Source organism: Notothenia rossii (genome assembly GCF_949606895.1).
Source record: "Notothenia rossii genome assembly, chromosome: 11".
Lineage (NCBI taxonomy): Eukaryota > Metazoa > Chordata > Actinopteri > Perciformes > Nototheniidae > Notothenia > Notothenia rossii.
In genome coordinates, this window is record NC_136910.1 from 11,059,328 (window position 1) to 11,080,543 (window position 21,216).

Genomic DNA, 21,216 nt, shown 5'->3' on the forward strand with positions numbered 1-21,216 from the left:
CGTATCACTTTCTGTGAATGTTCATTTCAGAGTTCTGGCTCCAGTGACCGCGAAAGCTCCTCACTACCCCTCAAGCAGCAGAAAAATAGTTTCCAGCCAGTCTCAAAGCCATTCTGATAGGATTAAGTGCCTTTGATTGATGACCTGTTCATTACAGAAGATGACATTGTGTAACAGCAAGTTGAGAGCCACGGCTTGCCTTTAGCCATTGCTAAAAGTGTGTCAGGAGGTGCACTGTTGACTCAGATGCCTGGCCAGATCAGGGTCAAATGCAGGTATAAAGGAAGATTAACACTGACCTAGTGGTTGTTGTGTGATTTTTCACACTGTTGCATCAGTGAAGAAATGATCAGAGGACTTTGGCCTGTACCACGTTACAATCAATGATGCTATAGCTTCATCTTTCACGTTTTAAACTCAAGTTTTCTGCAGATACATACAAGGCTTTGGTAGCCTGCTATGCCTCCTCAGTAAGAAGGGTATTTAAAGTCTAAAGCTGTGTGGATCTCAAACGCTGGCCAGCAATCAAATCAAATCCTATCCAATCTTCTTACAAGACAGGTAGATCCACTCTACCCTGTTTGACTGACTATTACCTCCTTAGAAGAAGAAAAGGTCGCCTTTACTGTACATCTTTCAAATCAGGTTTTCATTTCAGTTATTCTTAAGTTTACATTTTACAATTTCTAAAACTATATACATGTGAAATCAAGTTTAAAAGACGCTTTTGAATCGATAAGGAATTGTAATTTAGTTCTAAACCCTGGTATAAATAGTATTCACATTAGCTTTTTTTTTTTAAAGTTATTTTACCAAGTCATTGGGCATAACAGCTTACGGGTGTTTACGATAAAGTCACACAAATTCAAAACATTTTCGATTGTGTTTTCAGCGTGCAGTTGTTCACAGATTCAGAACACCCTATCTCAAAGCTTGTCTCATCCTCTCTCTCCGTGAAGACAGTTTAAGTACAAAATTGTCAGACAAAGAATCCAAAAAATATATATGTATATAGATAAATAGATTGCATATGAACATAAATGTAGCCTCACAACTCTTCAGCGCTTTTTGAGGTAAAAGAACATCAGCCCTTTATGATTGCATGTTTTCACTCGCTGTATCAAAGCTACAAAGGACTGTTTTACACCATTAACAGATCCTTCAGGACTCAGGCTACTCTAACTGGTAACCCAAAACAGATTTTTAGCCCAATTTCTCCACACACTCATGGCCTGCCGCTGCCAAAACAGCAGCAGCTAAGTGCAGTGTGCAACCTACAGTACTACTATACTGTGTGGTAACTGACCGCCAATAGGAACACTGTAAATACTATGGCTTTTGCTATTGCTAGCTTCTGAGCTTATCAAACCAGGTTTTCCAATTACATGGGAAATGCTTTGGTTATTGCTATGATAAAGGGAAATATATGTTGTCCATGTATATATTTTTCAAAAGTTCATGGCTGTGTGTTGGAGGAAGCGGACTAAGGAGGAAGTTTCAAACGCGTCGCAACTTCCGGGTAAAACAAGCTTCTCTCGCGGTCAGAGTCCAAAACGTTACTTCTTGGTGTTGTTTTTTGACTCTTCCCTCCTCGGAGAATAGATAGGCTGACTGCGGACTGGACCACAGACCAGACCTGAATACAATAGACTAAATATAGGCTAGACTGAACCAGACCAGATGCAAACAGGGCTGAACTGGCCTGCAGCAGAGCGGAGAGCACCTAACCTGAGAGAACTACGCTGCAGTAGATCAGACCAGACCAAACTGGCCTAGTCAAGCCCCAACTACACTAGCTGTCGGATCAGAATAGGCTAGCGTAGCCTAGGTTAATTCTAAACAGATCGCATCAGTCCAGATCCAAGCACTGGAGGAATTTAGCAGATGGTGCAGGTCTTTGACTTCGCGTCGCCACCAGCTAGACAAACACACAGAAATAAAGAATGTGTTTATACAGGGTGATTGTGAACACTTGGATCAGGACCAGTATAGATTGTTTTTTTTTGTTCCATACCTTTTTTGTTCTCATCATCTTCCAGTTTCTTCTTCTCATCCTCGATGGCCTTGATCTTCGCGTTGTATATCTCGGCATGCTTGTTCCATTCGCACCTGTTGTTTTTCAGACCGTCAAACATGGGCGTGATCTCTTTGTGGAACCTGGAGAACTCCTGATAAATCAAAGAAAAAGGGATGTAGGGTATCTGTTATTCACATCGTGGGATGCGCAGAGGCAGGAGAGCTAACAGGAAGGAAAATGTTGCTGTTCCAAATACATGATATGCCTCTTAGACAAGGAGTCCGCATGATCCACTGACACATTTTCTTTATGGATGTGTGTGTTCTTGTCCAAATACCATACTGACAGACTGAAAAACAGCTAGTCGACATTCCATGGGGGCCAGCTGGTTTCAACAGGTTCATCTATATACATCATGTTGTTCAACCCAACACCCTTAAATCAAGACTACATGCTGCGTTGTGATCCCGCATGCAAAATGCACTATTGACCCGGAGCTACACCTTTCTGACAGTCTTATCAAAGATTTACCATACACAGCAGGCTTTACACAATATTATTTATCACACAGTTGGAGGTACGCTTACAAATACATTATATTGCCTTGAAAATACAAGTTACACTTTAAACTATGGCCTCAGAGTAAGGTTGATACATGAGTTTAGTTACTTTTGCAGCCTTTGTGAAGCTCTTTGAAAGTATCAAAATGGATTATAGTGAACTAAATCAAAACAACTCATGGGTAGAATAGGTTTTTTTATGGTGCTTTGCTGGGAATCAAAAGCAAATAAAAGCTGGATTAAATTGTTACACCCCTTTAGACTGTGGCTGTGTTACAATTCTAACAGTTACACATAACACAGGCCAGACTCCCTTTTGCTAGATCCATGTCTGCCATATTTCACGCTTTGACATCCAACATCACCTCCCCTTCAATGTTTAGAATAAATCATACTTCTAATGTTTCCACAACAGCTGATTATTACCTTGTAAACAAAGGAGCACACAAAGTCGATGAAACCGCACTGCATCTTTCCTAGCTGTTCAGAACAGTTTCTGTCCATCATGGGCTGAGAGAGACAGAGGGAAGAGTTTCAGGTTTTACAAATTGCCCTGAAAAAGAAAATATGTGAAAGGCGTGGTGAGAGCGGTGTGACCCTTACAATTGGCTGTTGGTCCAAAACAGTTCTCTCCAAATCTCCCTGTTCCCAGAATTCAGCAGCGACCATCAGGGCCACCTGCAGAGAGACACACAAGAGGGAGAAATAATGATACAGAGGAAATCATTGTGGATCAGCAGAAAAATGTCACTTCCCTGCAATTTCTTTAACAGTTTCTAACATTTGACATCAAAGGAAAAACAAACTCTGTCACATAAGTGTCCTTTAAACCCGGTTTGTTTTCTGTTGTCATGGCTTTTAGCTCTCCTATTTCAAAAAGAAAATACCCTTTAGTATATGTTTTGGATGAAATACAGGTGTTTATGCTGAATAACCTGATAAAAGATTGAGGACAGGTGGAATATTAAAATAATGTGATGTGTGGAACTCAATAGGTTTGTCCTTGCTGAACAAACCTCACTATCCACTTTCTAAACTGCTAATGTGAAAGCCACCCACCTTGCTCTGCACCTCCCAGGGTTTGCAGATAGCTGACAAGTCACAGCCTGTCATCATCATGGCCCTGGAGGTGAGAGAGAGAGAGAGAGTCAGTCAGGGAGAACAACGTGAACCCCTAGGTCATGCAAGGGTTTCAGAAATCTTTTTTTACAAACACAGTGGAGTCAGTTACATACATTATGATTTCCTTCCTGGTGGGATTGTTAGAAATATAGTTAATGGCCTCCTTTTCGTCTGGCATTGGCTCTGTGGCATTCACAATGTTTTGGAACATGGTTCTCTTTCTGCGTGACGAAATAGCAGAGTGTTAGTCAGACCGACTGAACTGAATAAATACACAAACTGCTCGCGTAAAATGAGTCAGTCAAAAGAAAACAGAAGTGTACAGACAAACATTGATGGCGTTAGCTGTAATTCTGCAGCTCTGGCGTAGGGAGTATTTACGAGAACTTACTTGAAGTAAAGGGCCAGATCAGTGGCGATGATGCATACGTCAAACAAGTGCTGCACGTTCTCAAACTGACGCTTTTGGAGGTTGCAGAATATGTTCAGGGTCTGCAACAGAGAGTCAAAGTGGTCAAAATGTGGTCCCACTTCTTGCATTGAAGTCTTTACTGTCAAAAAGGTGTCATACTTCATCACCCATGAGCGTCTTGCTGTACTCCAAATGGTGCCTCTCCATGATGGAGGAGCCATGAAGTTTAGCCAGAGGATGTTGACTCCTGCAGAAGAAAGAAAAACATATATTTACACACAGGTTACACACACACACATGCAAGCACTCTACACACACAATACACTCGTTTGACTTGCTTTGTCTGGTAGAGGTTGTTGGTCCCTCTGTGGTCGATATCGTGGCAGAAAGCAGCAGCCACCATGGCGAAGGCATCTAGATCAGAGTAGTACTTCCTCAGCTTCCCTGTCTGTAGGCAGAGGAGACGAATCATGGATTTGCAACGTGCAGATGTTACAGATTGTGCCCTCTAATTAAATGGATGATGTGTCCAGAACAAGATGAAAAAACAGCATTTCTCAATTCTCACATCTTATTTGAGATGGTGTTTTAGGCCATTCAAATCTAGAAACACATTGGTACCTATAAATACTAATTGTATTATCTTTGATGATTTAATATCCCTTTAAAAACTATTACATATCATCACCTTCTTAAACTAATGGCCTATGTCATATTTGAACGTTTTTCAAAAAACTGAACCAAATATAGAATATATGATATATATTAATTATTTCACACAAAAAGGTTATGACAATATATGACTATTGACATACAAATAACACTGTCTGTCAATTGTGTAAAATAAGAGGATTAGATGACTTAGGCCAATTTACGAACATGTTGTTGTGACTTAGGCAATTTGAAACCTGACTTAGGCCTTATGACTTCTGGAGTAAGTGACTTAGGCAAAACAGTGCACTTCTCTTTTCCGCATTACTGTGACAGACCATGTTTTTCATTTTCTTGAAGCAGCCATTTTGTAAAGCTTGTAAAATGGCCTAAGTCACAAGACAATGTGACTTAGGCCATTTTCTCTTTTAAATATATGGCCTAAGTCACACTCTTGACATAGGCCATTATACTATCGGGGTAGGAACAGCACCCTGGTAGGATGTTGTTGTCACTTTTTGAAAGTAAATGTCTTCAATTTCAAAAAGTGAAGACATTTGAAAAGTAACCCAGAGCCTATGTTCATGCGATCCGTTATAAATAGGAAGAAGTGTAGAGAGCCTGAAACAGGTACCAATGGCAAAAGGCAGGTTGCAGTGTACAGATGTTTTTTTACCAGAGGTGGCCAGCATCAAGAAGAGAATGATTTAGGCAAAAAAAACAGTTTCTCCAAAATATGACTTAGGCCATTAGTTTAAGAAGGTGACAATATTAAACCTGTATTGGTGCGTTTCTCAGTTAACTCAATGATGGATAAAACACATTATGAGCCTATATACACATTCTTGTAAAACATAGCAGCCTGTGTGACTGTCACGGCATGTCTTTTGTAAAATAGTGAGCTGTAGTGTCAAAGTTTATAGCATCGAATACAGATGTGAAATGGAGAAATATAAGACATGTTTTGGGGTTAGGGGTTTGCTTCAGATGCAGCAGATGTTTTGGAGGCGTTACCTGCAGCAGGCAGAACATGGTGTGGCCCACGTTGAAGCCGTGCCTCCAGTTGTGGTAGGTGATGGAACGGTAACCCTTCCTCACCGTGTACATCCATTTAGTCAGTGTCTGAGTAGGAGAGTGGGAGTGAAGCAAAGTTGATCATTTGTGAGGGTTTTTAGATGAGCCAGGACATAGCATCTCCTTGTAGAGTAATCCCAGGGCAGATTATCTTTCACACCAAATGATGAACATGGATAACATTGTTTCTTTAACATAATGAAATGTCATCAAGTTTTATATGTGTGTAAAATACATACTATTGAAATCCAAGCCTGCTATGAGTGTAGCAGTATTAGCAGAACAACACAAGTGTCTAACTTCATGCACTCACCTCTGCAGGAACTTTAAACTTTTCCACAACTCCGAGCTCAAAGAACATGCGAATGCCGGCTCTGATGAGGTCGATCTCGGAGACGGGGAGGTCACTGAAGGAGAACAGGTACAGGTTCTCTCCGGTGACATTGTCAGCTGGCGGGCAGTTTGCTCTCTGAAGAAAAACAGCAACAGATTTAACTTAGAAAACATCCATTAGTCATTCAACGCTCGCATGCATATTCCCCTTTCAAGAAAAGAATACTCCAAAATCCATTAAAATGCTGATATTTAATGAAGTCTGCGCGTATACACATTTTTAAACCTATTCATACATGTGTGCTTTGATGGATGTAAAGTAATAATCTTTTGTGACACCGTTTTTTCATCTCATTGAAAGTATTTGTCCTGAAGGTTAGCAAAGTAAACACATACCAACAGTTTGTACATCTCTTTCTGGTCGAGGTCTTCAGGCTCTGCGTCAAACTTCTCATTGGTGTTCTGGTTAGAAAAGAGAGATCAGCACATTATTATGGCTTACATTGAACTTATGAATGTGCTGCCATCCCCGACAGACATTCACAGCATAATTTGTAGACAAAAAGCTAAAACCATCATGTTATTCCAAGAACTCAAAGCAATCGTCTCCACTAGACATGTTCTTAGCCCTTTAATCGCTTCTATTGGAAGACTGCTGAACCAAAAGCTATTCAGGGAGCATTAACCTTTGACTGCTGTTAATCCCTGCTCGAGTGGCCTCTTGATCAAATGCTGAGAGATCAAAGGTACGTTTCTGGAGATGAAATGTGGAAACTGACCAGGATGGACTGCATCTCAGCTGGGGTGCATTTGGTCTGGTACAACAGCATCTCCTGGGCGATTTCCTTCCTCCACTCCATACGGTTCAGCCTGTCATAGGTGTCGCAAACCAGCACGGACCAACCCAAGAACTGAGTCAGGGCCTGGCAAAAACAACCAGAGTGAGAAGGAAGGAGAAAAAATAAACACATCTGTACTTTTCCTTCACTCCTCGGACACTCCAGAAAACTCCAACATATCTCAGAGTGTTATGAAGTTACTGCTTTCAGGGACATTTTGTTCATTGACAGACAACAACATGAGATCCCAAATGACAGGAAATAATGATAATAAAAAGCGAGAGAGAGTGCGTGGGGCTGACCTCAGTGATCTGCTCATCGTGTTCATCAAATGGCTTGCCGTCTTTCCTGTTGAAGAAAGTGGCGATGCCCACAATTTCTTCCTTCTTGTTGACAATGGGCAGCGACAGGCAGTTTTTGATAACAAAACCTGATTCATCCACAGCCTCTTTCTGCAAGACATTGCAAAACACGATGTTAAAACCATGCATCAAGTTTAAAGCAAGTCTCAATTCTTCTTGAACACGGATATCTAAACAGTACAGGCGCGTTCACACCAAGTACTTTTCCCACAAAGGTTCCTGAGAACTACAATTTAGTTGCGTTCACACGAAAAAGTCCCAGGAACTAACTTAGTTCTAGAGAACCTTTTTTACCCCCTTTTCAGTCCCTGCTAGAGAGCAGGGACTTTCGTGGGAGAAAAAGGTTCCTGTGTCTGATTAGCTAGGCGGAATGCAAACCACGCCCCGTCAAACTCCCCAAAACGTTTGTGAAGCTGCCATGTTAATATCATTATTAGCATTAGCCCAGGGCAGAAACGCAGAGAGACTACACACTATGACAACACAAAATAAAACATGGGAGCGGTGGAGATGAGGAGGTGTCGGCGTTCTGGCCGTTTACCCGGAAGGCTTCAGTAGAAGCTGCTGGTGTGAATAAAAGCTTCTACTGAAGCCAGTCCCTAACTCCGGGGACTTCCGGCCGGGGATTTTGGGCGGCAGTATACGCCGTGAAGTTGTTTGCGGCCTGCCAGTAAACGAAAGCAGAAGAAGAAGAAGAAGTGACGTCAGCGGCTTCATTTTCCTAATCCACCCATGATCCACCCCCAGGAACTAATTTCCGGTGTGAACGCGATCTGTACTTAGTTCATGAGAACTAAAGAGTTCTCAGGAACCTTTGTGGGAAAAGTACTTGGTGTGAACGCGCCTATTGACATAAAAAGTGCATATTTAACATTATATGGAATCCTATACTGGTGTGTTTTGATAGAATCAGAGGGATGAAACCCCTCTTTAAACGTCCCACATGCAGAGCACACAGCACACACAGTGACATGTGGCCTCTGCATTGAACCCATCCTAGTACTAGGAGCAGTGGGCAGCTATTGTACAGCGCCCGGGGAGCAATGGGGAGTGGGGGGTCGTCCAGTGCCTTGCTCAAGGGCACCACCAGTGTTTGGATGGAGGGTAAAAGTGTCCTCACCTGGAAAGTGAAGAAATCATCTGCAGCCACGTTCATCATGTTGCAAATCTGCACGAAGACACATTAAAAACGTTAAGATCCGGCGCTTTGCAAATATTATTCAAATCTGCTATTTCTCATCAATCTTTGCAACAACTTTTTCTTACTTTTAATTGTAACAAGGCAACAAAAAAACCCTACATTTATCACATATTACACCTGTTTTAACTTTATTGCATATTGTTTGTTGCAACATGTTCAAAAAAAAGTACAATGTCTAGCTGTGAATTGGGATTCAATAAATGAAAATGAAAAGTGTATTCATTGGTTCACACTGACACAAATCCTACCTAGTCACTTCCTGTGAGTATCACTGCTGATAAGGGTCTTTTCAGTGACATATCACACAAACTGTATTCCTGCGCCTTTTATTTCTCTACATTATTCTGTTTGTGTGGATGTGGATACGTGTCTGTTCATATTCTACAAGTCAGCTGCCCTTTATTTTGTATGCTTCTCTAATTCCAGTGATTCTCGTAGAGAACTGCCCTGCGGAAACAGTGAGAGACTTACAAAGCCATTCTCTGCAACGTAGGACGGCAGGCCGCTAACAAGAGCCCAGTGATCTACAGGCGGACCACTGAAAAAGAGAGAGAAACACAGAGAGTTGAGTGAGAAAGTTATGTTCTGATATACAAAATAAACAGTTTTGACCCACATTTTACGAAAACCATACCCAAATAACCCCAAGAATAGTCGGTGGACCATCTTAGCACATGCTTTAAATGTGAGTTTATGATCAGACTCAAAACTAAGTCAAGACTTTTATTTTAAAAGATGAAATTCTTTGGACTCCAAACGTGTCCAGTTTTTTTCATGCTGTATTTTGAAATGCATTGTGTTAGATTGAGTGGATTTGTAGCTTCTGCTGCTTACGGTATGACTTTGATTTCTTCTTTGACGCCTTCCAGGAGGTAGTCAATAATCTTGTAAAAGATGACTTCCTGTAAAAGAATAAGAAGCCTGTTAGAAATGATTGATTTATCTAAACTGTGTTGGACAATAGAACATTTGAAGCAAGTGGGAATTCAAATTCTACAAGAGGAAATGAAGTTAGTTACCCTGCCGTCTGGCGTCTTTGGTCCTTTATAGGGTTCCACATCCCCCAGTTTCACAGGCCATTCATCATAGAATTCCTACAGGGGGGAAAACACAGACAATAAAATCAAAATAAATGGTTTTCTATTTGATCTTAAGTGTAAAATTGTAGATATTCTGCAAGACCAACCTTCTCTTTGGTCATGTCCAACAGGCCCACTGAGTATCTTTCACATCCGAGATAGATCCTTACAGTGTAGAGCGCTTTGTGGAACTGTCTCTCAATGTCTGTCAACTCCTCAAAGACTTTACTGGCCGACCAGAGCAGCACCTACAAGGGAAACGACCACAATGGATGCGGGTGTAATTAAATGTGTAGCTGTGGCATATAGTTTGGGCACCGTTATAAATAAATACAGATGAATTACAGAATACTCAGGGTCTAGTTTACCTGACTCCTTCTGGACTCCACATTGAACATGTAGTTTGTGTGATGCTGCAGGGCGATGACTTGGGCAAAGTTCATGTACTTGTGGAAGAGCTAAGGACCAAATTAGATTAGAGGTTTCATCAATACACAACAGCAGACTTTCAGACTATGACAGATGGGAACTTCAAAAGCTCAAAAGTCTCATCTGACTTCTTTTCCATTAGCAAAATTGTGATTATTCAAGTGAAGTAAATGTATCGGAGGGATTTTTCTTTCCCAGATTAGTAAACCATGACCCAAACACAAGTGATTCTCATGAGTAAAAGTCCCCATTTGGTACATTTGTTACAAAGATTACATGTTTTGTTCATGGATTTACACAAAAATACATATAATAAGTGTTTGAGGCTTGAAAAAATCTATTACAGTAGTGATTTACTCATTTAGCATCATGAACCAACAAATAGGGATGTAGACATTATAATAAACTCTATCTTAGCAGTTCAAGGACCAACAGATGTCGTTATTTTCTATTTATGTTCCTGAGAATCAACATTACAGCCCCAAGAGTAAAACATATGAATTTCTTTAAGGAAAACTGAGTTGAGTTGAGTTTATTGCCTCTGTTTATGAGACACAGTAGTGAATGTTCTTCAATATAGACTGATAATATATTCCCAGTTAAAGGTGGGGTAGGTACGTTTGAGAAACCGGCTCGAGATACACTTTTTGTTATATTCCATGGAATGCTCTTAACATCCCAATAGCAACGAATATCTTAAGTGCTTTGACAAAAAATCCACGGAAGCCGTAGTACTGTAAAAAGCACGACCAATCATCTGAGCCGGCCCGGCTAAAATAACTGGATGGCCTACCTGCCTGTCAGCCTTCCATCTGTGCACAAACTTATCTCGTGCCCTCATTGGTCGTGTGTGTTGGAGGAGGGGCTCTGTAAGGAAGTGGCAGATTTGTTCCGGTTGTGTATTTCAAATTCTAGCGCACTCGAGCTGGTTTCTCCAAAATTACCTCCCCCACCTTTAAATCCATATTTTTAAAGTATATACCTAGAAATGTATGAACATAACATTCCTGTAAAGTAGAGTGTAAAGTTACAATGTATTAATAAACGAGGGGGAAAAACACTCTGTTTCAGCTCACTCAGTAAATCACTAAGGATTAGAGTCAATGGACATGATTAGGTGTGTATTCTTACCTTCTCATCCTCTGGAGAGAATGTGTCCGCTCCTATTTTGTTAAGTGCCATGACAACTCCAAGGCACTCTTTCTCAGCCATCAGAGGAAAAGTAAGCGTGCATTTAGTCTTGTATCCGGTCTGTTTGTCCACAAAGTCAGAGAATTTGGGGTTCTGTATGAGGAGAAAAAACGGACTTCATTGAGAGTCTGTCAGATTTAAATATTCAGACTCAATGTTTCTAACGGTGATGTTACTTCGAAAATATAAACTCCAATTTGTTGTTTATTCACTAATCAATATTCTATTTTTGGCTAACCTTGGCAGCAGAAGATTTAAGGCTTTGAACCAATACCGGTAGACCACAGTGAAAAATGTTCTCCTTTTATCAGAGAATTAAAACAAGCTTATTGATGATGGAACACATCTGTTGCTGTGCACATTAAAACATATCTTTTAACAAAAATTACTTGTGAAGCCTACACTCAGGCAAATTACTTAAAAATAATAATATAATACAATCTAATTAATACAATTAAACATTTCTAAGGCAAATAATTTCACAGTAATAAGAAAACATCGGTTTCACACAAAACATAATCTTGCAGAGCACACGCACCACCTTCGTTACCTTTCACCCTTGACACCTTTTTTCTATCACAAGATAGCAAATGAATGAATTCTCACCTTTGTGACGTCAGGAACATTTTGTGGCTTTTTGCTGTGTGCAGTGAAACCGACGATACCCATATCGTGAGGGAAAACAATTTCAGCCTGTGGATGGACCAAGTTTGCGTCATATTTAGAGGTTGGGGTCACGTCAAAGAGGCAACTGGCGAGCTCAGGTATTCCGTTTCTCGACCGGCAAATATAAAAACCGATCCTGTCGGCCTGTATGATCAGTGCAATTCTTTGTAACACTTTGTGAATGGACTCTTCCATGGGCAGCTGAGTCTGCATTTGCAGGACCAACTCATAGATGATGGCGGCTTCTTGCATAGAGTTAATATCCTTGAAGGAAGCGGTGTCTTTGACATCAACAGGTGCAGAAAAGGCGGCGGTCAGAGCTTCAGCCCGTACCTTCTTGTCAAAGTATTCTTTGGCGAACTGCGGGTTGTTCTCCAGGTATTTCTCCACGCTATCTTTGTCTGCCATTTTGAAATTGAGTAGTGATGTATTCCCTTCCTATTTTCACAAAAGCATCACCTGCAGGGATACGGGAAAATGGACAGGGGAAGCTTTTCGTTGGCCTACAGGGTTGGGTATATCAGCAGCATTGTCCTCCACGGTCCCAGAGGGAGTCACAAACACATCCCGTGTCCACCGACAGACAGAATAGGACTGAGTGTGGCTAAGAGGCTGAAAGGATCAAAGTGTCCGCTAATGAATGTGACGTCATGAGATTAAAACCCCTGCTCTAAGCGTCCTTAACCCGCAAATCCCAACGCTGATCATTTTATATCGGGCAACACAGGAGAGAGTGAGACTACTGTCAGGTCAAATGCCAGGTTGGATTCCAGGGCTACACCGTGAGGATGGACAAGTAAATATCAAAGACTTACTGCTGGCATGGGTCTTCAGACAAGAGAAAACTTTTCAGAAGTAACCTTGTGACAACAATAGGCATTTGCTTTGGCTTTAACCAGTCTTTTTATCCTCACACATGGACCTACTCACTAGTGTCACCTTAGTGATGCTTTGTCCAACAACCCTGATGTTAAAATGCTTCACCTGAGCTGTGCCTTGCTAAGGAACCCCTCACTGAATAAAAATAGTACACCAGGATCCTGCTCTAAAATCCAATGCAAACTAAACATTTGAGCAGGCAGGAGACATTCATTCAGGTTTTCTTGCCTTACACTGAAACCTTGACTTTAATTCAATGTCAACAAATGTTCCATATCTATTTTACACGTAGGTTAGTTGAACGCAATCATATGAAGTTAAAATAAAAAAAATAGTAGTTTCAAGTCAACGTTTTTCAGTGTAGTTAACCTCGTCCAATATCAAACCTTAGATGTTACCACTGTTCTCTCCTTCTTGTTGCTTATCGAGGAGGAAGTAGCTGAATCGTGTCAGCAATGTTGTTCAGAGCTATAATGGCAATGTGTGAGCAGCCTATGTGTGTTCTCTAATTAAATCACCATCCTTATGGAGGTATCAGTCCTAGAACTGGAAATCAGCCAATTACTGGGACTCGGACGTCTGGGCAAAAGGCCCAAAACAAAGAGCACTGGCTATTAATAGCTAAGTGCACTGTCTGGTTAGCTGCTGACAGGCTGGCAAGACAAGGAGTTATCCACTATTTTTTGCTGTGGGGATTAAGGCGAGCTTATCAGGACAGAACTACAAAAGGTGTGTGTGTGTGGATGTAAAGGAGGATATAAATTAGAGCAGGCCATGTAACAGTGGGAGAAAACTAGTTTAGTGATAGTGTGCGAGAGAGGAAAGAAGAGTATGTTTGTGTTGAGTAAGAATACAAAACAATGACTTGCAGCCTATTTTTTTTATACACGTTCTTATTTATAGTAATGGTTGTGCAGCCTCCAATGCTCTATGATTGTAAACCATTAAATCCATTGTTGATACATTGTGTGTTTTCGCCACAAGTCTCAAACAAGATGATAATTTAAAAAAATGAATTATTTCTGACCGCTAATTCCACTATTTTGTTTTCTAACTTAATAGTATCAGTTTTTTTTTTTTAGTATTTTTAGGTGACTACTTAATTTAGACTATTTCGTAACTTTTAAAGAACAATTGCGACACAATGACAGCATATTACATTTCTGTACATTTCCCAAGATTCAGTTAAGACGTTTTACAGCAAGTGAAACAGGACCAAACTGACTCAGCAATTTTAGTCACACAACCATTTTTCTTACGTTTTTTTTGATTATCTTACATTAGCTACCATGGGCTACTGGTCATACCAAAATACTGTAAGGCTGTATTAAAGAAACTCAAGTTTTAATTTGTAAGAGAAACAGCCTTAGTCATAACTAAAATTGCCCCAAGTGATGCAAACATAATTGCTGCAGGCTCCACACTGTTTAATTAAGTAATTGCAGTTTATATAGTAAGTCATATTAGGTTTGCAGACAAGAAACTCCAAATTCAGCTTAAAAACACCCCTTCCCTGTTTAGCTACTGCTCTCTTTAAAAGCAGTTCATTGAGCAATAGGTTGTTTGCACAGTCCCACATTTTATAGGGGTACATCTGGGATTTAGCATTGCTTAAGTTTCACAACCTGTAAAAAAACAAAACAGACTCCTGCTTTAAGCATGACATTGCATCAAAGTTATTTGTGCTTTAAAGTTTTTTACATTTTTTGGTTGCTTTATTTGTTAAATCTACTAAAATTGTCTTACAAGATTACGTTTTACTACCTTTTAATATTGAGATTAATAATACAAAATATAAATAAACAAATAAATCATGATTTTATTATTGAATAAGCTACCCAGCAGAAGTCCTTAACCACTACTGACATCATCATTATTAGTGATGCTTACATATTAAAACATCCGTAATTATAATAAAATGATATATTTATATTCTAAAATGGGCCATACTTCATTTACAACTTTAACTGAAGTACTTTTTATTCATCCAGTGCTTGTTACTTGTATTGCTACACAGTCGTTAGGCTTTTTTTATTTAAGTAAAAGATCTGGATACTTCATCCTACGACATTTACCACTCTACCAAAATGTGAAATGCTTGCACAGGCCTGGCTTTGTAACGTAAAGTGTTTCTGGCCCAATCTTGATGTTGGTTAAATGTTGCCTTTGGCCAAATTCCAGCTGGTATTATTTTTTGCTGAAAATGAGTTATTGTGCTGTTTTCCACTGGCTGGGGCTTTGGTTATGCAATCTGCAGATGTTTGGCTGTGCTGTGCTCTTTTTTGTTCAAGCAAGCCCTCAGAGGACTTGAGCTCAGTGCAAAACAACAGCATCAGTGTATAAAAGGAAATACAGCCGTGTATTACCGAGTAGTTTTACCATACTTCTCTTAACTTGCTTGGAGTGTGAATGATGTACTGAGTTTAATACAAAAAGTTAGAAAGCTATCAAAAACTGGACTTTGTTTTTTAAAAGACAATGTTTTAAGAAAAAAAGGGAAATAAAGATTGCTTCATTATGGGAGCCATTCGCTTCAGCACACTGAGCTCTCTTGGACTCGTACAAGTACACAAGAGTGTCTGTGCAAATACATTTTGATCTAAGTTATCCCTTCATCATCGACTGGTGTTTGAAGCTCCAGACTTGTCTCTCTTTTGCATTGATTATTTACTCTTTAAAATGGATTTGAGCCCTCTGTTCACCATTTATACAAACACAGAGTCATTAAATATCCCTTTGATAGCATGATCAAGTAAAGAGCTGATGTAATCATAAGGATGCTGCCGGGAAAAATGCACTGAAGAAAAAACAGGCATTAAGTACAATCCAGTTTTCACAGAAAGGTCGATTAAGCCCATGCATGCAAACAGTTACAATTGAATGCTGTTTGTATTCATCAGAATGTGTCTCTACAGCATTGTATGTCTTTTTCCAGATCATTCTCTTGGATTTGCTAGCAGCTGCTTTCATAAGACCAAGAAAAAAGCCTCATGAAAATGTTTTGGGGTGGAGTACAGAGAGGGTGGCGGGCCAAATGTGCAGAACAAACAAATCAATTGGACTGGGCCTGAAGTTGTGTAAATGTTTATCCAATGGAAGGCAAGCTAGCTGTGGGGAGTGCGGGGGAAGTCATTATGCAACACTAACCAACTATATATAAGGCCTTGACAGAAAACCTGAAGATTTCTGTCAGCTCTCCACTTCGATTAACAGGTAGGCTCGAACAATGGACTTCTTTTTTATGTTTGAACATTTTAACCGGAAATTGAAAGACAATGGTTGAAGCTTTTGCGAAATTGTTCTCACTTTTTTAAAACAACTTTGATATCTTTTTGAAGGTTTATTTGTTTAAAAATGTACAAATAGTTTGTAGCACATAGATAGACAATGGAATGTATTACCCTCTACGTTACTGGAGGACTTGGCAATGTGGCTCACTCTTCTGTCTCTGCTATGCCTTTTCTCTCAAACTCTCCCCCCCCGACCTATTTCCTTCTTCCTTGGTTTCTGCCTTTTTTCCTTCTTCTGAGACAGAATGTTGCACTACGCTGTGGCCCTCTGCCTCCTGGCTGTGTCCTGGGCACAGGACTGCCAGGTCTCCAGCGTCCAGGTCATGCAGAACTTCGACAAGACAAGGGTGAGTTAAAAGTCTAAAATGTTTAATGTTAACTTACGTTGTCGTATTGTTCAAAGCTTTTTTTCATTAGACATGCACAGGAATGTTATTGTGTGTGAGGACAGTGTAATACTAATGACACTGTATATGGTAATTTACCTACTTTAATGAAAAACATAGAGTGAAGCCGACTAACACTTGGATTTCTTAATCTTAGTATACAGGGGTATGGTACGCGGTTGCAAAGAAGGACCCAGAGGGTTTGTTCTTAATTGACAACATCGTGGCCGAATTTACTATAGCAGAGGATGGCTCAATGACCGCCACTGCTAAGGGCAGAGTGATCATCCTGAAGTGAGTTCTGTTCTTTTCTATAAAAGGCTTAACAAGCTCCATTTTGTCTCACATATTTCGTAAAACATATTCCTCTCTTTTTGACATCTAGCAACTGGGAAATGTGCGCTGACATGTTGGCCACCTTTGAGGTAACCCCTGACCCCGCTAAGTTCAGGATGAAGTACTGGGGAGCCGCCTCATACCTGCAGACTGGAAGTAAGTTGGGGGAAGTTCAAAGCACCTTATTAGCAGAGCCTTTTTTTGTTGCCAGTTAGAGTCACTGGTTTAGAAAACTGATGATTTAATGGAATCATCAACTGCAAAACTCGATATTCTGTGACCCTTGAGAATCAATCAAAACAAGCACTTACTGGAAAGAGGTCCAAATGTCATTAGGTGTACCATTCCATAAAGGCAAATTAATGGAATGCTATATTTTATATCTCAAACTGACCCCAGTGCTGACTCAAAGTGTTACTAAGTAAACTTAAGAGTTTCTGTATCAATGTAGTATTCCCTATATCATCTATACTGTATCTATATAATTGCATCATCTGTTGACTTGATAATGCTGTCATGGGATGCTTATCTCCCAGCACTGTGTTTGTATAAAATGACAGAGTGTTTGATTTCACTTGAAAGAGAAAAAGATCAATGTGAAAGAGAGATAATCAAAAAGCACAAAGTCTGAAGTTTCAAACACACATCAATGACGATTGTGCAATGTGTGAGTTAGCTAGAGATGTTTGTGTACTTCTGTTCGTGTTTTATAGGTCAACATGAAAGGATCATCTTTATTCTCCTCAAATCTGCTGATTATGTTTTAGATTAATCAATTTGTCTATTAAAGCCAGAAAATAGTGCAAAAGGTTGAAGCTGGTTTTGCAAAGTCCAAACTGGTATTTTAAAATTATTTTCAGTTTAACACAATATAAAGCAGAGAAATCTCCATACTAGAGAATGAAAACAGCATGTTCTGCCATTGTTGTGTCTCTATTAAAAATTGATAATCAATCAATTTCTTTTGGCCTTACCATGCAAGACATCTCATCCCTTTCTCCTTTCTCCTCACTCAGACGATGACCACTGGGTCATTGACACCGACTACGACAACTACGCCATCCACTACTCGTGCAGACTGGTGGATTCTGACGGCACCTGCCTGGACGCTTACTCCTTCATTTTCTCTCGCCATCCCACCGGTCTGAGGCCGGAGGACCAGCGCAATGTGGTCCAGAAGAAGACCGACCTCTGCCTGCTGGGCAAATACAGACGCGTTTCACACACTGGTGAGTTCACCTAGATGCTCACTTTTTTAAATAAAATGCACATATTCAGAAACCTCTTAATCAGTACTTTCAGCAATACCATTACAGCTGTTAAGATTTATCATATTTTTAAGACATTCAAATGCTGTGTTTTGTATTTTTAGATCCTTTTTTGGTTTATTTCAAAGTTTTTTGTAAGCAACATTTTTTTTCTTCCCACTGCAGGCTTCTGTGATAGCAGCTGATCTGTTTACACACGACGATGTGACCCCCCCTCCCCCCAACCCCCCCCCTCTGATGTCTTGGACTGACTCCCACCAAAATGGTCCCTCCTCTGCTGTCTTTGTTTTTCCTAACAGAGAGAGCAGCCCATTATTCGTTTAAAATGGCAAACTATAAATACACTCACATGACCTAATTGTTAACAGAAGGGAAGGATTACTGTGGATGCTGGTTTGTTGTCACTTTATCAAAATGTCACTATTAGTACAGAAGATTATGGGCCTTATAACATTTTACTCCTATCATCAACATCTGTCACGTGTTGCTTGAAACAGCCTTCTTAAATGGAATTTTCTTACTGTGAGTAAACGGAACATATCAGATCACTAAAAATCTACTTTTGGAGCTCTTCAGGCCATTGTGAGGAATAAGTAGGTTCTAAAGTGAAGCTGAATTATCTGCATTATTGCAAATACGCAGCTATTAGCACCATGTCTAACACAAAACCAGGTTCACAAGTCACTGGCTTGCGTTTACACTGAAGTACGTGCAGTATCTTGTAGCACAAAAATCAGATATTGTTAATAAACCTAAATACCTACACATTTAGTCATCTGCTCTAAAGGTCTATTAGTTTGGTTGTAACTTGATTGTATAATGTATACCTCTTGATCCAGTTTTGGGAAATAAAACTTTCAATATGTGTCGGTTCACTCAATATTTGATTGCCTTAAACAATTTTTCTGTATTATAGGATTGCAAATGATGAACTGATGTGTCGCTATGGATTCAATAAAAAATACATCAAAATTCAAGTAAATGCTTCATTTTGTGAGGAGAGTTCAAATATTAAATAAAGCAACAGGGTGAAATTTGCTTTCACAAACAGCTTCCTATAATATAAACACCTAACTCAACACGTTTTTATTGGACTATTCAAATAGTTTACATAAGTATAAATCACATTATGTTTATCTCTGTGACATAGGTTTGTTTTGTTGCCTAAAACTGTCTGACTTCTGCCTCTAAGTTTTCAAATATCCAAAAAGATATGTCAACATCTGCTGGACAGACATTCATAGTTCTCTGAATATTTGAACAACAAAAGGCAATGCCTCGATGACCATTGAATAGAAAGTCTGTACAGGCATGCTTGCCTCAGGATGAATTGTAATCAAATAACATTACATTTGCCATGATTTTGTTCAAATCAGATTTTCTTCTCCAATATATGACGTTGTGTTTATGCCTTAAGCAGCTAATGTTAGCATTCAAACTCAATGATGACCATGGTGAACCTGCTCGTGAGCAGTTTTGCTCAAAGTCCTGCTTCTTTCACAGCTGATCTTTTAGCATCGTCGCATGTCTTTGCTAACAACAAGGCATTCAAGATATTGAAACATGTTTTCTCCATTAAAAACGTGTTAGTTTGCAGAATACGCTGACCAATGACTATAAACTAAACATCAGAATGGGTTTCTTTAGCTTGATGGTAATTGGAACACACTTATACCTAATCCTTTCAGTGCAGCACGTTTCAGTTGAGTGGACAACAAAAGACGAGACTCACCAACCTGTCGCAGCCTTGACTTGAAAAGGATCTACTTTTAACTTACACCAAAAACAGACAAAGCAAGGAAAGGTTTACCAACTTATAATAAACGTTTGGGTACATTGTCCCACTGATTTCCCATCAGTTTTAAAATGTACTTTTTGTTTTAGACAATTTAGAAATTGAGCAATAGTTCATTATTTACAACACCATTAGTGCCAAAAAAACTCAACCAAAAGTACACAAAGGAATGTTGTGTTGAGTGGAGATTTAAATCTTTATTGCACACTTTAATACAGTACAGTGCACAGCAAAACAACTTTGGAGCACATGATACAAATAAAACAGAGGACTTTTAAAAACAACAAATGCAAAAGTCATGCCATGCAAAAACACAACAGTGATCTAAAAGAAGACAGCATAGAAGTGTCTGTCTGTTTTAAGTCCATCGAGTCACATTGCCAAGATGGCAGGAATAAAATCAACTTAACCCCTTCCCTCAACCAGGAGGACATTTACTAATCCCCTGCCTTAAATAGTTGAGTACAAGGAATTATCTCATGCAATCTCATTCCAGCCTACAGAGCTGCGGGCTTGAAAAGTGAAGGTGGAAGTTGAAATGAGCTTCACTTTAAAGAGGAGGAATAGGAGGACAACCTGGCACCATGTGACCATTTAAACTCCTGTACAGTATATTTATGCTCCGCTCAGCTGAGGCAAATCCCACCACATGTTGGAGGAATGTCTCAGTCATGTTTATCAGCGAAGAGAAACACTGCTATACTTTAATGTATCCTTTTTATGTCATCTCAATACTGACAATGAACAATGATAATGGCTGCTTCTGGGTCATTTCTCTTTCTTCCAAACAATGCACAAATACCTTTAATATACTGAGAAAAAACGCAAAAACACCAAATGTATTGATTACTGAAACTAGGAGTGTGTCAGCGGTATGTTTACAGCTGGTTTGAAAGATACTGCTATAGTCAGGTTTGTAAACGTTCATCAAATACAATAAAGGTAAATTCATGATTAAAGAACGCCATCGCGGAAAATTGTACAGAAATACATTATCATAAGCATTTATTCACTTAAAAGACAGTAGCTCACTTTAAAATAACCCAAGAATAAATAATTACATCAAACGCACACAACAATACAATTCTATAAGAGCTTGCCATGAAGGAAAATACTGTACTCACGAAACGAAGCCCCCGGAAGTAAACATATGGAAGGAATATTATCAAATCGATCTTTGGCCTGACGGTCTTCAAACGGCAAAAAACACTTGAATACATTTCTTTAAATTATCATTATCACTTATAAATAGTTTTACGGTGGTTATGTACCGGTAATCTGCATTATAAGAATGTCCCTTAATTTCCATTAATATGTTTAAAAACT

The 21,216-nt window shown here is 39.6% G+C and overlaps 2 protein-coding genes across 3 annotated transcripts; one reads left to right on the plus strand and one right to left on the minus strand.

Moving 5' to 3' along the window:
- Positions 1–725: 725 nt before the first annotated feature.
- On the minus strand, positions 726–12,687 carry pde6c (phosphodiesterase 6C, cGMP-specific, cone, alpha prime). Its single transcript, XM_079657385.1, has 22 exons — positions 11,877–12,687; positions 11,211–11,363; positions 10,019–10,108; positions 9,758–9,898; positions 9,591–9,665; positions 9,406–9,473; positions 9,043–9,109; positions 8,491–8,538; positions 7,311–7,460; positions 6,949–7,092; positions 6,566–6,631; positions 6,150–6,305; positions 5,777–5,884; positions 4,450–4,559; positions 4,271–4,358; positions 4,091–4,191; positions 3,813–3,920; positions 3,637–3,700; positions 3,181–3,255; positions 3,004–3,087; positions 2,015–2,168; positions 726–1,918 (listed from the first exon to the last, which is right to left on the minus strand). The coding sequence occupies exons 1-22, from the start codon at positions 12,342–12,344 to the stop codon at positions 1,878–1,880; spliced, it is 2,559 nt and encodes an 852-aa protein (XP_079513511.1). The 5' UTR covers positions 12,345–12,687; the 3' UTR covers positions 726–1,877.
- An 832-nt stretch (positions 12,688–13,519) lies between these two features.
- Positions 13,520–18,960, plus strand: rbp4 (retinol binding protein 4, plasma). Of its 2 annotated transcripts, none has more exons than XM_079657387.1 (6): positions 13,520–13,544; positions 16,350–16,452; positions 16,649–16,785; positions 16,877–16,983; positions 17,844–18,056; positions 18,261–18,960. In XM_079657387.1, exons 2-6 carry the CDS (start codon positions 16,351–16,353, stop codon positions 18,278–18,280), a joined length of 579 nt encoding a protein of 192 aa, XP_079513513.1. In that variant the 5' UTR covers positions 13,520–13,544; position 16,350; the 3' UTR covers positions 18,281–18,960. The 2 variants fall into 2 exon arrangements, with proteins under 2 accessions (XP_079513513.1, XP_079513512.1); XM_079657386.1 differs by lacking the exon at positions 13,520–13,544 and adding an exon at positions 15,916–16,028.
- The last annotated feature ends 2,256 nt before the right edge of the window (positions 18,961–21,216 follow it).

Bases quoted from the DNA above. Each gene is read 5' to 3' on its own strand.
- rbp4 (XM_079657387.1), top strand. From the start codon at position 16,351: ATGTTGCACTACGCTGTGGCCCTCTGCCTCCTGGCTGTGTCCTGGGCA. The intron at 16,453-16,648 runs GTGAGTTAAAAG...TCTTAATCTTAG, and splicing joins AGAACTTCGACAAGACAAGG to TATACAGGGGTATGGTACGC. The intron at 16,984-17,843 runs GTAAGTTGGGGG...CTCCTCACTCAG, and splicing joins CTCATACCTGCAGACTGGAA to ACGATGACCACTGGGTCATT.
- pde6c (XM_079657385.1), bottom strand. From the start codon at position 12,344: ATGGCAGACAAAGATAGCGTGGAGAAATACCTGGAGAACAACCCGCAG. The intron at 11,364-11,876 runs GTGAGAATTCAT...CTCCTCATACAG, and splicing joins ATGTTCCTGACGTCACAAAG to AACCCCAAATTCTCTGACTT. The intron at 4,359-4,449 runs GCAAGTCAAACG...TTTCTTCTGCAG, and splicing joins AACAACCTCTACCAGACAAA to GAGTCAACATCCTCTGGCTA.